At 49.9% G+C, this 17102-nt stretch overlaps 2 protein-coding genes across 2 annotated transcripts; both read right to left on the reverse strand.

Moving 5' to 3' along the window:
• Positions 1-218: 218 nt before the first annotated feature.
• LOC311185813 (chymotrypsinogen B2-like) lies at positions 219-3464 on the reverse strand (the record flags this gene model as incomplete). The annotated part of the gene is made up of 7 exons (XM_084256631.1): positions 219-380; positions 808-941; positions 1765-1945; positions 2142-2220; positions 2299-2378; positions 2497-2600; positions 3413-3464. 7 exons carry the CDS (start codon positions 3462-3464, stop codon positions 219-221), a joined length of 792 nt encoding a protein of 263 aa, XP_084112757.1.
• A 4402-nt stretch (positions 3465-7866) lies between these two features.
• On the reverse strand, positions 7867-12129 carry LOC311185814 (chymotrypsinogen B-like; the record flags this gene model as incomplete). Its single annotated transcript, XM_084256632.1, has 7 exons — positions 7867-8028; positions 8445-8578; positions 9392-9572; positions 9766-9844; positions 9921-10000; positions 10116-10219; positions 12078-12129. 7 exons carry the CDS (start codon positions 12127-12129, stop codon positions 7867-7869), a joined length of 792 nt encoding a protein of 263 aa, XP_084112758.1.
• Positions 12130-17102: the final 4973 nt, after the last annotated feature.

Genomic DNA, 17102 nt, shown 5'->3' on the forward strand with positions numbered 1-17102 from the left:
CTTCTGAGCAGGGCAGACCAGACCCAAAGACCTCAGCACCCTGAGAAACAGGGGCTGCTGGGGCTCTGCAGCCTGGAAAAGTGAAGGTCACACAGTGCCCTGGTGGGTGACAGGGACACTTCAGCCACCTCTCCCAGGTCACAGACACACAAGCAGTCAGGGCTTCTGTACAGAGGCTTTTATTCAGTATATCGGGCACTGGATAGCAGGATCAGGATTCAGTTTTGAGCCAGGATGTCCTCAATCCAGGGTATAAATGTAGCGACACGGGTGGCTACGAAGGGAGTCTTGGTGGGGCGGTTTCTACCAAAAAAGGACAACATGCCCACCAGGGTCCAGCTTCCATTCTTGGGGCAGACCAGGGAGCCACCAGAGTCGCCCTGTGGGAGGAGAAGCAGCTGTCTGCAGACTGACAGTGGTTTCAGGGCCCTGGGCGCCCCCCCCGACCCAGACATGAGTTGGTGAGCCATCACAGGTGAGCCCTGTGTTCCAGCAACATAAACTCCTTTTCTATGGAGGCCCAGCTCTGTGCCAAAGTGGTGGCAGGAGGGAGGGAGAGGGAGTTTCTCCTGCGGTCTGTAAATCAGCTGGAAATACCTAACCCAGGGGGTGTCCCTGCCAGCAAATACCCCGACCAGCACGCCCACACCTAGACAGATACATTATCTGCTATGCGAGTGTAATGGTGGTGCTGGCTCCCAGGACACACATCCAGGAAACAGGGTCACGGGACCTGGGGCAAAGAGGATCCCTCCAGCCTAATCGGGGGGACAATGAGCGAGGGGCTGGATTAGAGCGTTAACGTACACGGTAGAAGCTGACACCTTTGAAGCCAGCACAGATCATGGCATTGGTGCTGATTGTGGGCCAGAACTTCTTGCAGGTGGCCGTGGACAGGAGAGGCACGGTGGCCTGCTGCAGCTTCTTAGGGTAACCACTTCCTGTTGACAGTGTCACAAGTTGGATGATGACCCTCATCCTCCCTGCCCATCCTGGGTGGTTTAAGCTAGTGACCCTGAGTGGAGCCCTCCGGTTCCCCTCTTCCAAGAACAGGACCAGAGTTCACAGAAAGATCCCTGCACAGTATAGTGCTTAGAAGCAACAGAGGGCCACAGTTTGATGCCTCTCAGTCCAGTCTGACTTTGCTGCAAGCACAGATGATGACACAGTTGCTGCCTGGCCTGGTGTAGCCTGAGTCCTGCCATGCTCATTGGGGGGACACAGGGGCAGAATTTTCCACCCCAGGGAAGGGGACTAACATGCCTCTGATTTGAGACCATTCTGGGGGTGACAGGAATTCCCTCCCCGCTGTCCCTTCCTGCCTGCTGCTGTCCTAGGTAATAACTGGCTATAGCCCAAGCCTGGGGAGAGGAACTCAGGTTTGGAGGAACACAATCAGGCAGAGCCAGCCCAGGGAGGGGCACCAGGCTGTACTCTCAGGACCCTGACTGCTTTGGACCCCCGACAGCTACCAGGGCCAGATGGCATCTGCACCACGGCCAGTCATGTCTGAGGGGTCTACGGATGGGCAATACGGGGTGAGTAGGCAGCACCTGTTCAGAATGAGCTGTGGCTACAGAAACACGGTTCAAGGACATCCTGAACTCTGTTGGGGTATTTTGCTAGGTTTTCATTAAGAACATGTTGTAAAGATTCAGACACATTTAGGACACAGCTCAAGGTCGGGCAATCCCACAATGCAGAGCCCTCCGGGTCCTTCCTACCATTCTAAGAGTCCCGAGTGGCAAGGCCATGGTCACTCACCAGCGGGGTGGGTTTCCCCCCAGCCCATAATGGTGCACCAGGTCCGGGGAAGAAACTGGTCATCAACACTGGGCAGGAGAACAGAGGACACCGTCCTGTGGAAGTGAGCTGGTGTGGCCAGCTTCAGCAGGGCGATGTCACTGTATACACTGGTCAAGTTGAACTTGGGGTGTATAAAGACCTGTGGGTAAGGGCCAGGGGAGGAGATGAAACAAATGAATTCCTATTGGCCCCATGGAGAACAAAAGTGAGGGGAGACTTGTTGAATAACTGAGGCCCATCTTCTGGTTTCTGTCTCTGCAGCTGAAGGGTCTTCTCTGCTCATGTCCTCAAACCCTCATCTGCCTCCAGGGCTAGGTCAGTGGGGGCTGAAATACCTGGGCAATGTCCAGGATCTCAATGTCATCTTCAAGGGAGCTTCTGTCAAACAGCCCAGCCACAACCCAGTCAGATGTCCTAGAGGGAGCAGGTGGGTAAGGATTAAGGAGGAGACCACGCCCCTCCCCTTGTGTCTAGGACCTTCCTGGGCCTCACGTGACATTGCAGTGGGCAGCGGTGATCACCCAGTTCTTGTTGATGAGGGAGCCCCCACAGAATATAAACCCAGTAGGAGTCTGTAAGAAGAAGAGAGGGTCAACATTGGCAAGAAGCAGTCACAACATTGTGGGAAGCAGCTCCTATCCTGTAGCTAGTACCCCAATGTAACCCCACTCAGGTGCTGACTCCCCTCACCTGCAGCATCACATGCCAGGGCCAGGAGCCAGGACGAGCATCTGTCCCATTGATGATCCTGGGTACAATGCTCAGCTCCGGTTCACTAGCAGAGGCCCCAGAGCCTGGGGTCACAGTGGGGAGGGTGAGAGGGTGGAGGTCTAGTTAGTCTCTGGAAACCTGGGTGACCCTCAGCCAGCACAGCACCATGCCCACACTTCCCCCTCCTGGCACCCCTGCATCCAGACTGGAGGACACACACCCCTGCCTGCTGGCCCAGTCACCCTCCCAGGGAGGCAGAGGGACAGGCAGCTCCATCCGGGTCACTTTGCCCAGAGGAGCAGAAACAGGCTGAGGAATCAGGTTCCCTGCCCCCCAATTTCTTGCTGGAGATCTCAGGCCCCTCTGACTCTCCCAGGCTCATTTTTGCCCTTATCATGGGAAAAGAGCTGGGATCCCCACAGGCAAAGTTGCCAAAGTCATTGTTGTCAGGAGGTATAGAATTAAAAACAGAGAGCTCCAGGGACACCAGAAAGCCCCCCTCTCAGTTTCCTGACTGTATGTGACTTATACTGTTTATATGCTGGATTCTCTATTGCAATTTCAGGAATTCTTCATTGCATAACATTGAAGTTTCTTAATTGTTTAAAAAGATAGCCTTTGACTCCCCCCCTCCCCACCCCCATGAAAAGACACAGCAAGGAAACAAAGCAGAGGACAGGATTGTCCAGAGCAAGGAGGACACGCAGGGCCCTTGATAGGTGCTAACACATTTGCTGGGTCAGGACACAGGATCCTCAGCAGCTCCCAGGGGTGTGAGAACTTGGCCACAGGAAGAAAGGGGGGGCAGGCCAGCCCTTCCTACAGTCAAGGGGTTCAGATCCCTCCTCCCCAGTGTCCTTCCAGACATAGCTGGTTCTTAGACACCAACACTCACCAAACACAGCCCCCATGAGGGTGAAGCAGGAGAGAAGCCAGAGCAAGGCCATGGTGCTGCAGTCAGGGAGGGTGGGGTGGCCTGCTCTGGGGCCCCTTTAATATCCCATGGAGCCCTAGTCCCAACCAGGCCTGTGGGCCTTCCCTGACCTGAGGGCCTCTGTTCCCATGGTCAAACCTGTCCTGGACTGACTCAGCCCGGGTCACCCAGCACCAGGGAAAAGGGCAACTGCCTGGCTCACTGTCACCCATCAGCCTCAGCAACCCCCAGGGGAAGCACCCAGCTGTGGGCCCCGGAGGCCCTGGGCCCATCTTGGGGGCAGCAGGTGCACATCAAAGACTCATCTACAGGGAGCCTCACCCGGGTGTTCAGGGGCATCAGGAGCTCAGCACCCAGGACTCAATTTCAACACAGACTCCAGAGCCCAGGACTTGAGGCTGCTTCTCTCCCTGCTCAGGGAAACCCCCTGAGGCAAGTGACATACCAGGCTCAGTTCCCTTAGGAATGGGCCTCGGAACCAGCCCAGACATGTAGCCCTGGAGGACACAAGGGCAAGACAGTATCTCACTGGCTTAGCCCAATGACCTTTCCTTGAGAATTCACCATTTATGACCTGTCTTTATAAAAACTCTTATTCTCAAATGAGGCTTGAAAACTCATCCACTTTGGCCCACCGAGGACCCAGAAAGCTCAGGGCTGATGTCAGGAGCACGGAGGCGAGCACAGGAAGGCCAAGAGGAGGGTGAGCCCAGGAGGCACCTGCCCTAGGTGGGGCCACAGGACCTCAGCGTGTCCAGACTCCACCTGCGTGTCTGCTGGTGTCCTCACGATGCGTTGCTGCAGCCAGAAAGACAACGCATTGCTGTAGCCAGAGGCATATGAGTATTTTGTTACTTATTTTACTTCCTTATTTTCTGTACTTAGACATTTTTGCTGTTTTGATGTCTACTTTCCAACTTGATTCCAAGCATTTTATTTTTTTCTGTTTCTCAATTTTGTGCATTTTCCAACACAGGCCCCACTTCTCAATTGTGAGAAGAGGGCAACAGAACATCATATTTTTGTTCATCTGATGTATTGAAATTGGTGTTCAGTCATTTAGTTGGCATTTTCTTTGATCAACCAGGGAGGAACATTTTCAAAAATTAATAGAGCATCTTAATTTCTGGTCCTTTTTTTCATTTCTGATTAGGATACATAGATTTCTATTGACTGGTGAATTGTGTGACCTGTCACTTCGTTATGTGGTTCTGTGATCCAGTCTCTGTACAGAATAGAGAACCACTTACATGTACTCTGCTGCATTGGGAATTAATTGTGTCACTTTTCCCCTCAAATAATTGTCCCAGTAGGGACATCCCTGCTGGCGCAAGGGGTTGGGACACAACCTATGAAGCAATCCGCAGCCACTGCAGCACGAATTCGATCCCCCGGCTGGTCAGGGAGCAACCCACATGGTGCAGCAGACCTCTCCTGTCTCGCCCACTGCTCCCCTCAACAATGTATTTTAGTAGATCTGCCTGTTCTGCTCCCCACTCTGTCTCTGGGGAATCCTCTCACCATCCACACCTCTGGCCTGTACCACACATCTGTTCTTGTATGCATAAATAAATAAATCCTTTAAAAAAAATTGTCCCAGTAAAAAAGTAGCACTATTATTTAAAAATGAACACTGATGTAGAAAATACCTAAATAAAAATAATTTTTTTTAAAAGTAGCTCTATTGATTTGAGCTCCATTAGCTTTAAATCCTGTTGGTCTTTGATTTGTAAATTCAATTTTGTGTTGGAGTCACCTCTTCTGAGTGGGTGACAATCTCCTCCAGGGAGGAGTTTTAATAGTGTAATTTGAAGCATGCATGCCTTAAAGTTATTATGTTGGGTGTTAATACTTTTCTCAATGGTTAAGTGTGTTACTTCCAAACTGGAGTGCATGGTATTCAGTAAGAAGGAGCAATTGACTTGGTTATGTGAATAAAGATAAATTAGCTTTTAAACTTTTTTTTAAGATTTATTTATTTATGCATACAAGAGCTGGGGTACAGGCCAGAAAGGTGGGGGTGGTGTGTGTGAGAGGATTCACCAGAGACAGAGTGGGGAACAGAACAGGCATATTGACTAAAGTGCACTGCTGAGGGGAGCAGCAGGTGAGACAGAAGAGGTCTGCTGTGCAATATGAGTTGCTCCCTGGCTGGCCGGGGATTGAACTTGTGCTGCAGAGGCTGCAGATTGCTTCATAGTGCGGTGCTTTACCCCTTGCACCACCAGCGAGGCCCTAGCTTTTACACTTTTTACCTAAATTTCTCTAAAGAGACATATCCAGGAAGACTAATCCACTTATCTCTTCCCTTAGAGGAGAAAAATTTTTTTGCCTCCAGCAAATGCCCTACCTCTGCTATCCTTGTCCTAGCTGAGGAATTCAAGATGGCATCTAAAGCCACGTGGACGTCATTCAGTCCCACTGGGTCTCACGTATACAGCGATGTCTATGATACTAAGTCTCTCTCTGATTTTTCTTACTTTTATCCATATAATACTTGTTTGAATATTCCCCAGCTGAGAAAACCCTGATGTATGGGATTATTGCCTCATATCCCTGTATTAACGAGGAATTCTAGTTCAAACAGAAATTCAAGCTACAATTAGTAACTCCATATTCAACCTGTTCTTTTTATCATTATTTAAACAGTGGTCCAAATCTCTTATAAAACTAAGAATTTGCTAGGTTTAATAATGAGAATTTGCTAAATACCTAGAATCATATTTTCTAAATTCCTAAGGATACAGGTTTACTTTTGCTCCTTATTGTAAGAAAACTAAAATTGTATTTTCATGTTACTTAAAGGAAAAATAAAGCATGTGTTTATGTGTAAGTCATCCATTTTTAAGGGATGGCAATGTAACAACTATTACAATGGCTTACAATGCAGAACTTAAAAACTGAAATGTAATAACTCTAAATAAAAATTAATTAAAATGTGCTATTAATATATTGGGAATGATGTTTTAAAAGTCATAGGAAGGGTTTAGTGTCAAAATGAAATGGTTACTTTCAAACAAAATGGTAGGAAAAATGGGAAAATGAACCTGCTTGGTGGCCTAGGGGTTAAGTCTCAGCCCTAAAACTGGTATGGCCTGAGTTCAATGCCCAGCCAGGGAGCTAACCCATATATGATGCAGCAGACCTCTCCTCTCTCGCCCACTGCTCCCCTCAGCAGTGTATTTCAGTCAGTCTGCCTGTTCTGCCCCCCACTCTGTCTCTGGTGAATCCTCTTACCCCCTGCACCTCTGGCCTACACCCAATTCTTCTATGCAAAAAAAAAAAAATATATATATATATATATATATATATATATATATATATATGGAAAACAAACAAAAGTGTTGAAAGTCTAGGAGAGGTATCTTAAAAAACCTGTATGATAAAATGACCTGCTTTAGGAATATTTAGCTTAAGCTTAATATCAGTATTATAGGTTTGTAAAACCAACCTTTAATTTCTTCATCTGCCAAAAGGTTTAAAACATTCTAAAACTCCCATTACTAACTTATAATAACAAAGACTTGAAGTAATCTAAGTATCATGTTACTCTTTTCCCTCAGATTTGGTTAACTGAGAAAAATCGAATCCTGTGAACAGGATTGAGCCTTTTCAAAAATGAGATCTGCTCAACCCAAATAAAACCAGAACCCCATGAGCACCAAGCAGACTGCCCCTCTCCATAAATGATGGTCTCCACTAGAACGATGGTCTAGACAACAGGCACACAGAGAGCGAAACCAGCCCTGACGCCTGCAGCCTGGCTGCTGGACTGAACATGAGCCTGATCCAGTCTCTATCCAGCTGCTGAATACAGAGTAACAAAGGTCATGGAGGTGGAAATAGGGGGAGGGAGGGGACTGGAAGGATAATGCCTATCTCCCCAACTTAGAAGAGTGTGTGCGGGACCTAGGTCAGAAGGAAGGAAGGGTGGAGACTGCATGGATGGCCTGGGGTGGGGGGTGCAGGGGCCACAAGGCAGAGAAAGGTGCTGGAGCATGTGGGGAGGGACAAGCCTGCCTGGGTGACCCTCTTGGTCCCAGGGCCCACCCTACTGCGCGGAGGACTGCATGGCCTGGCCTGGAGCACTCCTGCCCCCCACAAAGCTCCTTGGGCCAAGCCCACTTGCCCAAACAAGACGAGACCAGGCTGAGAAATGAGGCTGCAGCAGGTGGTCCTGGACTCTACCCCAGGGGCCTCCTGAGCAGGGAGGACCAGACCCAAAGGCCTCAGCTCCCTGAGCAACAGGGGCTGCTGGGGCTCTGCAGCCTGAAAGGGAGGGGTCATGCTGCCCCCAGGTGGGTGACAGGAACACTGCAGCTACCTCCCCCAGGCCACAGACACATAAGCAGTCAGGGCTTCTGTGCAGAGGATTTTATTGGGGATAAAGGGCGCTGGAATGGGAGGATCAGGGCTCAGTTGCGAGCCAGGATCTCATCAACCCAGGGTTTGAAAGCATTGACACGGGTGGCCACGAAGGGCTTGCAGTAGCGGCAGGTTTTGCTGCCATATGACAAGATGCCCACGAGAGTCCAGATTCCATTCCTCTTGCAGACCAGGGAGCCACCAGAGTCGCCCTGAGGGAGGAGAAACGACCTGTTTGAACGACTGACAGGGTTGGTAGAACCCTCAGTGTCCTGATCTGACCCATCCATGTGGGGTTGAGAAATACCATATGGACCCTGATTCTAGTACAGGAACTCCATTTCAATGGCAGCCCAGCTCGGCACCAGATTTGGTGATAGGGGACGTGGGAGTGGACCCATGGTCTATAAATCAGCAGGAAATATCTAACCCAGAGGGTCACCTTGAGAGTAAACACCCCTGGCCAGCAGCCCCACGCCGGACACATTATCTGCAATGTAGTGTAACGGTGGTGCTGGCTCCCAGGACACACATCCAGGAAACAAGGTAACAGGATCTAGGGCAAGGAGGATCCCTCCAGCCTGATCAGGGGGACAACCAGTGAGGGGTGGGTTAGAGCATCACATACATGGTAGGAGCTGACACCATTGAGGCCAGCACAGATGGTGGTACGGGTGTTGATGTTGGGCCAATATTTCCTGCACTTGGCCATGGACACGAGGGGCACGGAGGCCTGCTGCAGCTTGCTAGGGAGATCACTGCCTGTAGACAGAGGCCCAAGGTGGATTAGGACCCTATCCTCCGAGTCCATCCAGGGTGGAGGAGACAGAGACCCTAAGTACAGCAGCCCAGGTCCCCACCCAAGTTCAAGATCAGAGCCCTGTACATATGGACCATAGAGGCCACAAAGTGCCACGATCCTTCTGATTCTACTCCAGGGTGGACTGACTTTGCTCTAAGCACAGTTAATTAAACAAGCCCTGCCGGCCCAGCCTGGTGTGGCCTGGGTGCTGCCAGCCTGGGTGTGGAGGGCAGAAGGACAAAGATTTCCTCTCCAGGGAGGGGATGACATCCCTCTGATGGAGATCCAACTCTGGGTGACACCGAGGCCCCTCCATGCTGCCCCTTCCTGCAGGCTGCTGCCCTGGAAAGAACCAGCCTTGTAACCCAGTCAGAGGGATGAACTCAGGATTCTAGAAATTACATGTATCCAAGCGGCGCTCCAAGGAGTGGACACTGGGCTGACCTCTGAGCACTCAATAACCACTCTGGAGGCCTGGCATCAGCCAGGGTAGATGGCATCTTCACCATCACCAGTATTGTCTGGTGAGACGGAGGATGGGCGGCAGGGGTGAGTGAGGCAGCACCTGCTGGGAATGAGCTGTGGCTACAGAACCTGACAGTTCAAGGGCCTCATGAGCTTGCGCCCAGCATTTTGCTGTTTTCATTAAGAGGTTGTTGCAAAGATCCAGACACATGTAGGATACTGCTAAAGTTGGGGCAATCCCACAAAGCAGAGCCATCTGGGTCCTTCTACTGTTCTGAGTCCTAAGTGGCAAGGCCATGGTCACTCACCATGAATGTGGGTTTTCCCCCAGCCTATAATGGTGCACATGATGTCGGGAGGGAATTCGTCAGAAATACTGGGCAGCGGAACAGGGGACACGTTGTTGTGGAAGAGAGCCGGCGTGGCCAACTTCAGCAAGGCGATGTCACTGTATAAGGTCCTCAAGTTGAAATTGTGGTGTCTAAAAATCTATGGTTGGAACCAGGAGGAGAATATGAGACAAGTGAATTCTGGGTGGCCCCTTCAGAAAACAAAGGTGATGGGAGACCAGGAGAGAACTAGGGTCCATCTGTTGGCTCTTGTACCTGCAGCTGAAGGACTTCTCTGCTCCTGCCCCCAAACCTCATCTGCCTCTGGGGCAGGTCCAGCAGGGTCTGAATACCTGGGAAATATTCAGGATCTGGGGGTCGTCCTCACGGGAACTCTTGTCAAAAAGCCCGGCCACAACCTGGTTAGATGTCCTGGAAGGAGCACTGGGTAAGGATTGAGGAGGAGACCACCCCCCTCCCTTGTCCCTAGGGCCATCCTGGGCCTCACGTGAATTTGCAGTAGGCGGAGGTGATCACCCAGTTCTCATTGATCAGGGAGCCCCCACAAAGGAGGTGTCCATTGGAAGTCTGTAAGAAGATAAAGTATATACTGGCAGGAAAACAGTCACAAACACTGGGAAGCAGCTTCTACGCCATAGCTGGTACCCCAATGTAACCCTACTCAGGTACAGACTCTCCTCACCTGCAGCATCACATGCCAGGGCCAGGAACCAGGTGCAGCGTCCTCCCCATTGATGATCCTGGGTTTAATGCTCAGCTCCGGTTCACTGGCAGGGGCCCCAGAGCCTGGGGGTGACAGGGGGAGGGTGAGAGGGTGGAGGTCTAGTCAGTCTCCAGAAACTGAGTCGCACCCTCAGCCAGCACAGCACCACGCCCACAGCCCACACTCCCCTTCCTGGCACCCCTGCATCCAGACTGGCAGACACAAACCCCTGCCTGCTGCCCCAATCACCCTCCCAGGGATGCAGAGGGACAGGCAGCTCTATTCAGGTCTCCCTGCCCAGAGGAGCAGAAGCAAACTGAGGGATCGGGGTCCTGCCCCCATGTCCCTGCTGAAGACCTCAGCCACTTCTGACTCTCCCAGGCTCATTTTCCCTAAGAAATGGGGAGCAAACACTGCCTACCTTACATTCAAACTTAACAAAAGCTGTGGATAGGAGGTACGGTATTAAAATTAGTGACCAGGTCACTGGAAATCCCCCTCTAACAATTTCCTGGTGGGATGAGACTGTACCCATTTACACTGCTGGATCCTCTGCCTGGAATTTCAGTAACTCTTCATTGCATAACTGACAGCTCTTAATTGTTTAAAAAGACAGGACTTTGACACCCCCCATGGAAAGACACATCAAGGAAACAGGAAACAAGGAATTAGACGGTCCAGAACAAGGAGGACATGCAGGACCCTTGACATGTGCAGACACATTCGCTGGGTCAGGACACAGGATCCTCAGCAGCTCCCAGGGGTGTGAGAACTTGGCCACAGGAAGAAAGCGGGGCAGGCCCAGCCCTTCCCACCAGTCATGGCACCTCCAAAGTATCCCAGGCCTTGCTCCAGGCAGCCCCTGCCCCTAGCCCTAGGGACAGGGACATGGCCCGGCCGCTCCCTCAAGCTGGTGTCTCCAAACATGTCATCTCCTCATCTCTTTATCAGAACAGAAAAACCACCAGCAGTAGCTGTGAGGGGCTCACCCTGCAGAGGATTCATAGTAACGGAGTTGGGGGCCGGGTCCCCTGTGCTGGAGGAGCCTGAAATCTCACAGGAGTGGGGACAGCAGGTGTGACAGGGACAGGCAGGAAATACAGGGAGGAGCTTCCCCCACTGAGCCCTGGTTCTGGTTATACACAGGGAGTGAGTGTGTGAAGCTGCACAGAAGTGACAGACAGGGGCTCAGCAGAGGCCCCTTCCCAGGTGAGGTGGGGAGCAGGGAGCTGCTGAGCCTAGTGTGGGTGTCAAAAAAAAAACAAAAACAAAAACAACAACTTACAGAAAACCTGGAATGCTAATAGTTGCTAAATCCTGAGCACAGTTACATGATACGATACTAGGTTTTTTTTTCTTTTCTTTATTTTTTGTTTGTTTTCAGAAACCAAAATCTTAGCTGTCTGCCATTAAATTCCCTGAGAGAAATAATTCTGATGGTCACCTGGGACCCAAATCTGAGCCAATTTCTGGGCTCCTGCCTCTGAGCCCTACAAGCTTCTGCCCCACACCTGGCACAGCTGTGAGGGCTCAGAAAGCCCACAAGGGACGCTTTCCTCCTGCAAAGTCAGGTTACTGTCTGCATGAAGCCATGGGACAGGAGAGGGGGTTCAAAGCCCCCCTTGAGCTGGCATTGCACTATGTTTTCATTAAGAGGTGGTTGTAAAGACCCAGACACATGTGGGACACTGCTCAAGTTGGGGCAATCCCAGAAAGCAGAGCCATCTGTGTCCTTCCTACTATTCTGAGTCCTGAGTGGCAAGGCCATGGTCACTCACCAAGTATGTGGGTTTTCCCCCACATAAATGAGGTAATGCCTCATCTCGTACAGAACCACTCATTTCTCCAGATGGGGCCTTATGTGGACCCTCTGGCATCTTTTAGGCCTTCCCCTGAATTCTCCTCCCAGGCCCCACTAATGCCTCAGACTTTAGCACTCACCATAGGAGGCCCCGATGAGGATGAAGCAGGAGAGAAGCCAGAGCAAGGCCATGGTGCTGCAGTCAGGGAGGTATGGGGCTTCCTGCTCCGGGGCCCCTTTTATATATCAAGGAGTCCTATGTCCCACCCAGGCCCTCTGGGCCTTCCCTGACCTGAGGACTACACTCCAGTTGGTCAAAGCTGTCCTGGACTGGATCCAGCTCGGGTCACCCCAGCACCAGGGAAAAGGGCAACTGCCTGGCTCACTGACATCCATCAGCCTCGACAATTCCTGGGGGAAGCACCCAGCTGCGGGCCCCGGAGGCCCTGGGTCCATCATGGGGGTGGCAGGTGCACATCAAAGACTCATCGACACGGAGCCTCACCCAGGTGTTCTGGGGCACCCAGAGCTCAGCACCCAGGATTCGCATCATGCACATCCAGAGCCCAGGACTTCACAGTGCTTCTGTCCCTGCTCAGGGCAACCCCCTAAGGCAAGTGAAACACACGAGGCTCAGCTCCCTTAGGAATGGGCCTCGGAACCAGCCCAGACTCAGCTCCTGAGCACACGAGGCAGGACAGTGTCTCCATGGGTGAACCTAACTCTTCCTCTCTTGAGAATTCACAAAATCAATTTATAATAATCCATTTATAAACTTTTGGTTTCTTTTCATGTGAATTTTTAAAAATTTATTTTTATTTATTTATGCATACAAGAACTGGTGTGTAGGTCTGAGGTGCAGGAGGTGAGATGATTCACCAGAGACAGGGTGGGGAGCAGAACAGACAGATCTACTATAATCCACTGCTGAGGGGAGCAGCGGGAGAGACAGGAGAGGTCTGCTGCAGCATGTGGGTCAGCTCCCCGGCCGGGGATTGAATTCATGCCGCAATGGTGGCCCATAGCTTGATAGTGCTGAGACTTTATCCCTGCAGCAACAGGGAGGCCCTCATGGGAAGTTTGGATTGCATACCATAAATGGCCCAGTGAGGACACAGAAAGCTCAGGGCTGATGTCAGCAACATGGAGGCGAGCACAGGAAGGCCAGGAGGAGGGTGAGCCCGGGAGGCACCTGCCCTAGGTGGGGCCACAGGACCTCAGCCTGTCCAGACTCCCCCTGCGTGTCTGCTTGTGCCTTCACAATGCATTACTGCAGCCAGGAAGACTGGATAGAAGCATTGAATATTTTATTTCTCTATTTTCTGTATTTGTATATTTTGCTGCTTTGATGCCTGCCTTAGAGCTTGGCTGAGGTACTTAATTTTTTCTGTTTTTCAGGATTAAGGCTGGGATCACACTTGGACTAGCTGAAAACTCTTTGTCGAACTACCATGGAGACTTATATGCAGTTAATAGCTGGGGCCACATAATGGGCTGAGAATCCCGGAGACCTCCTGGATCAGGACAAGAAGGGCGCTGGTACTAATGATGGAAACTTAAAGTAGAAAAATTTAAGATAGGACTCACAATGACTCCCACAGTAGAGGTAGGGATGATTAATGTATCTTACACGAAACCTAGCTATGGAAGTTTCCAGAGGCAGGGTCAGAAAAGTTTATCAGCCAGAGGTGGGGACAGAGAGGATAATAATCTTAGTGCACCAACACAACCCGACCCCACATGATAATTTCTGCAGTTCCATCAAAGAACATTAAAAAAGAATACCCCTTGCCCTGGCAAAACTCGGTTCTTGCTTTTAAAGACTGCCTTCCTGCTTGTATGCGGGTGATTCTTTCCTTTCCTCAATAAAGTTGCCATGTGCTGATGAAGGGAAATGTCTGCTCAATTCTTTCTCAGAGAGACCCAAGTACCCCACACACCAAACCTCATGATCGGAACCCCAACACCAGGATCTTAACTTCCATCTTATATTGGAAACCTCCTTGATAGAAAAGCATCCTGGAGCAAACCTTGCTAAGGGTGCACCAGTCTAACTTAAAATACATAGGTCATTCTTTCCCACCAAGCAGTCACTTTCTAAGAAGTAACTAAGTAACTACTTCATTTCTAAGTAGTTTTGACTGACTCATACACTCAAGGAAATAACCTTTAAATTTTAATTTCTAAGAGTTGCCCCTTGGCTTTAAGGGGGGGGGGGGGCAGAAATTTTGCATTCGTGTCCTAAACCAGCATTTTCTTCATTACTTTCCTAAAGACATTTTGAATGGGTGGAAAGTTTCACCAGAATCATAATTTTAAAAAAATAATATAATTCTTCAATTATTCCCAGCCTCGGAAACTCTGATGTATGGGATTATTGCTTCCTATGCCTGTAATTAATTAGGAATTCTAGTCCAAAGAAAAACTCAAGCTACAATGGTGACCCAAATCTCTTATAAAACTAAGGTTTTGCTAAATTTAATGAGAATTTGTTGAATATGAAGAATCATATTTTCTAAATTATTAAGGATACTGGTTTACTTTCGGTTCTTATAGTAAGGTACCGTGAGCAAGAAGCCTCATTTTTGGTCAATTTGTTTACACTGCATATGTTATATTTTTACATGCTCATTACCTCCCAGAAGTGACGCCTAGTGGAATTATCAACTCCCAGAGTCTGATCTTAGAACCAGGGACTATATAAATACGTGCCTCCTTCAGGGCATGCAGAGGGCAACTGTTAAGCCATTCAGTTATGACAAACTGAGGGAAGTTTTTCAGGATCCAATGAAAATCCTGCACTGTTTCAGTCTAGACTTGCTGAGGCCAGGAGAAAATATGCTAATCTAGACCCAAAGACTGCAGAGGGTCAAACCATCCTAGCCACTCACTTTACTAGCCAGTCTTGCCCTGACATCAGGTGCAAGCTCCAGAGACTGGATCATGGGGCTCAGGCCCTTCCTCGACACTTTTGGACATGCCCTTCAAAGTCTACAATAACAGGAAGGAGACCAGCCTGTCTGGAAGAAAAGGGAAGGAGAAAGGCAAGCAAAGGGCCCAATATATGGTGGCTGCCATTGCCAGCTCCCTGTCAACTCAGACTCACCTAAGACCCCATGTAATACCAGGGGATTAGGAATCTCAACCTCTTAAAGTGCCCCCAGCTTGCTTCCATGACCAGCAACCAGGACACTCTCCTATTTGTTCATATTTAAGCTGACAGGTAACAACTTTCCATGATAATTTTCAGATACGAGCTGGTCTTCAGTATCTGGAGAGGCCATTGCCAGGGTTGTGACTTCTACACCATCACACAGGACACTGGAGCAGGGACTGTCCCACTCTCCAAGATGGAGAATGGGCAGCCCAAACCATGGGCCTCATTAGAAGGCAAAGAGGCCATCAGCTGCCTCTGATAATGGCCCTATGAAGAACCCAGTGTGGAAGGAGAAATTATTTATTTTATTTTTTCTAAAGATTTAATTATTTATTCATTCAAGCACTGGGTATAGTCAGAAGCGTGAGAGGGTGAGAGAATTCACCAGAGCCAGATTGGGGAACAGAACAGGCAGACGGATGAAGTACACTGCTGAGGGGAGCAGCGGGCGTCAGGAGAGGTCTGTGGGACCCTCGCACGGCAGCTGGGGATCGAACCGGCACTGCAGAGGCTGTGGGCAGCTTCGCAACCCAGCGTTCAGCCGCTGCGCCATCAGGGGAGGCCCAGCAGAAATTTTTTAAAGGGGCCCAAAGGAGAGACAATTCCTCTAATGTATCTCAATGGGTGAGCCTCCAGTGATCCTAGAAGTGTCAGACAACAATGAGCTTCTTGGTGGATACAGGGCCACTTACTCTGCCTTACTCCAATTCTGTGGACTGACCAATTGGTTGACTGTCCTCACTGGAATTCATGGCCAGCCTAAGCCAGGACACCCTGCTCACTTCAAGGCCACATGTTTCCACATTCATTTTCGGTCTTATCTTCCTGGTCTATCCCTCTGTTAGGACAGGACCAAACTCCAAGCCAGTCTCTGATTGCCAGTCTCCACAGCAACTATTGGCCCCCTTAGGCACTGCTGTGGAAAACAGGAAGAGCACAGAAGCCCCCAGACTCACTGATTCTGCCAGTTTGGCTACAGCACCTCCCTCCAGCTATCTGGGACACTCCAATCCCAGGCTGACCTATCTTTGCCACCCCCAATAGGGTGCAATTAAAGGATCCTCTTATCTTCCCTAGGAAGTTATAATGTCCCCTCAAGCCAAAAGAAAACCACAGTCTTTTATACAAAAATTTCTCCAGTCAGGTCTTTGAAGACTTGGCATTCCTAAGCTGGTTTCACTTCACCTCATTGACAGGCCATCACACTTCAGCTTTTGGTGGTGGAATATCAGTCACCATGGGGTACCGTCATGGAGACCTAGGACAAACGATTACAGAACACCTGGACCCGGATGGTTGGGCAGCCCATTTTGGACAACCAGCACCATCAGTAGCTTGAATGCCAAGTATGCCCTTCAAAGACAGTAACTGAGAACAAAAACCCGCCAGCCTCAGTGATAGGGGCTAGGAAGAGGGTGAGCAGGGTACCTCGCCTAGCTTAGGAATCTGCACATACACACACTATTTGACCTGTGACCTGTTTGCTCTGAGCTAACTTTCCAGTCCAAGAGGTACCTGGGAGAGTGATGGAAGCCATTTCTGTCAGAGACGGAGCCATCCCAGGGATGAAGTGCTCTGCATCCAGGTGCCAGTGGAGGGGGAGCTGCCAGGGAGAGGGGCCACCAAAAAAAAAACCCCAGAAGTTAACCGCCTGGAGTGAAGGCCCTTCACAGATAATTAACTGTCTTTGTTTAACTTACTGCAAAATAACCTGCTAGAGACCAGGTGTTAGATTTTCTTTGGAGCATGTGACTCAGCCATTTGAGTGTCTTGCTGATCTAACTAAAGCACATATTAAAGATTCATATCAGGTCTTTGTCTTTTGATTTCAACAATTGTGCCAAGTAGAAAGAATCCGGTATTTTCCAGCAACATCATGACTAGATGAGACTTGGGCCCTAAAACCCACTTTCCTTTTTTTTTTTTTTTACAGATTTATTTATTTATTCATACAAGCACTGGGTACAGTCAGAAGCACGGGAGGGTGAGAGAATTCACCAGAGCCAGA

This window comes from Talpa europaea (assembly GCF_964194135.1).
Source record: "Talpa europaea genome assembly, chromosome: 16".
NCBI lineage: Eukaryota > Metazoa > Chordata > Mammalia > Eulipotyphla > Talpidae > Talpa > Talpa europaea.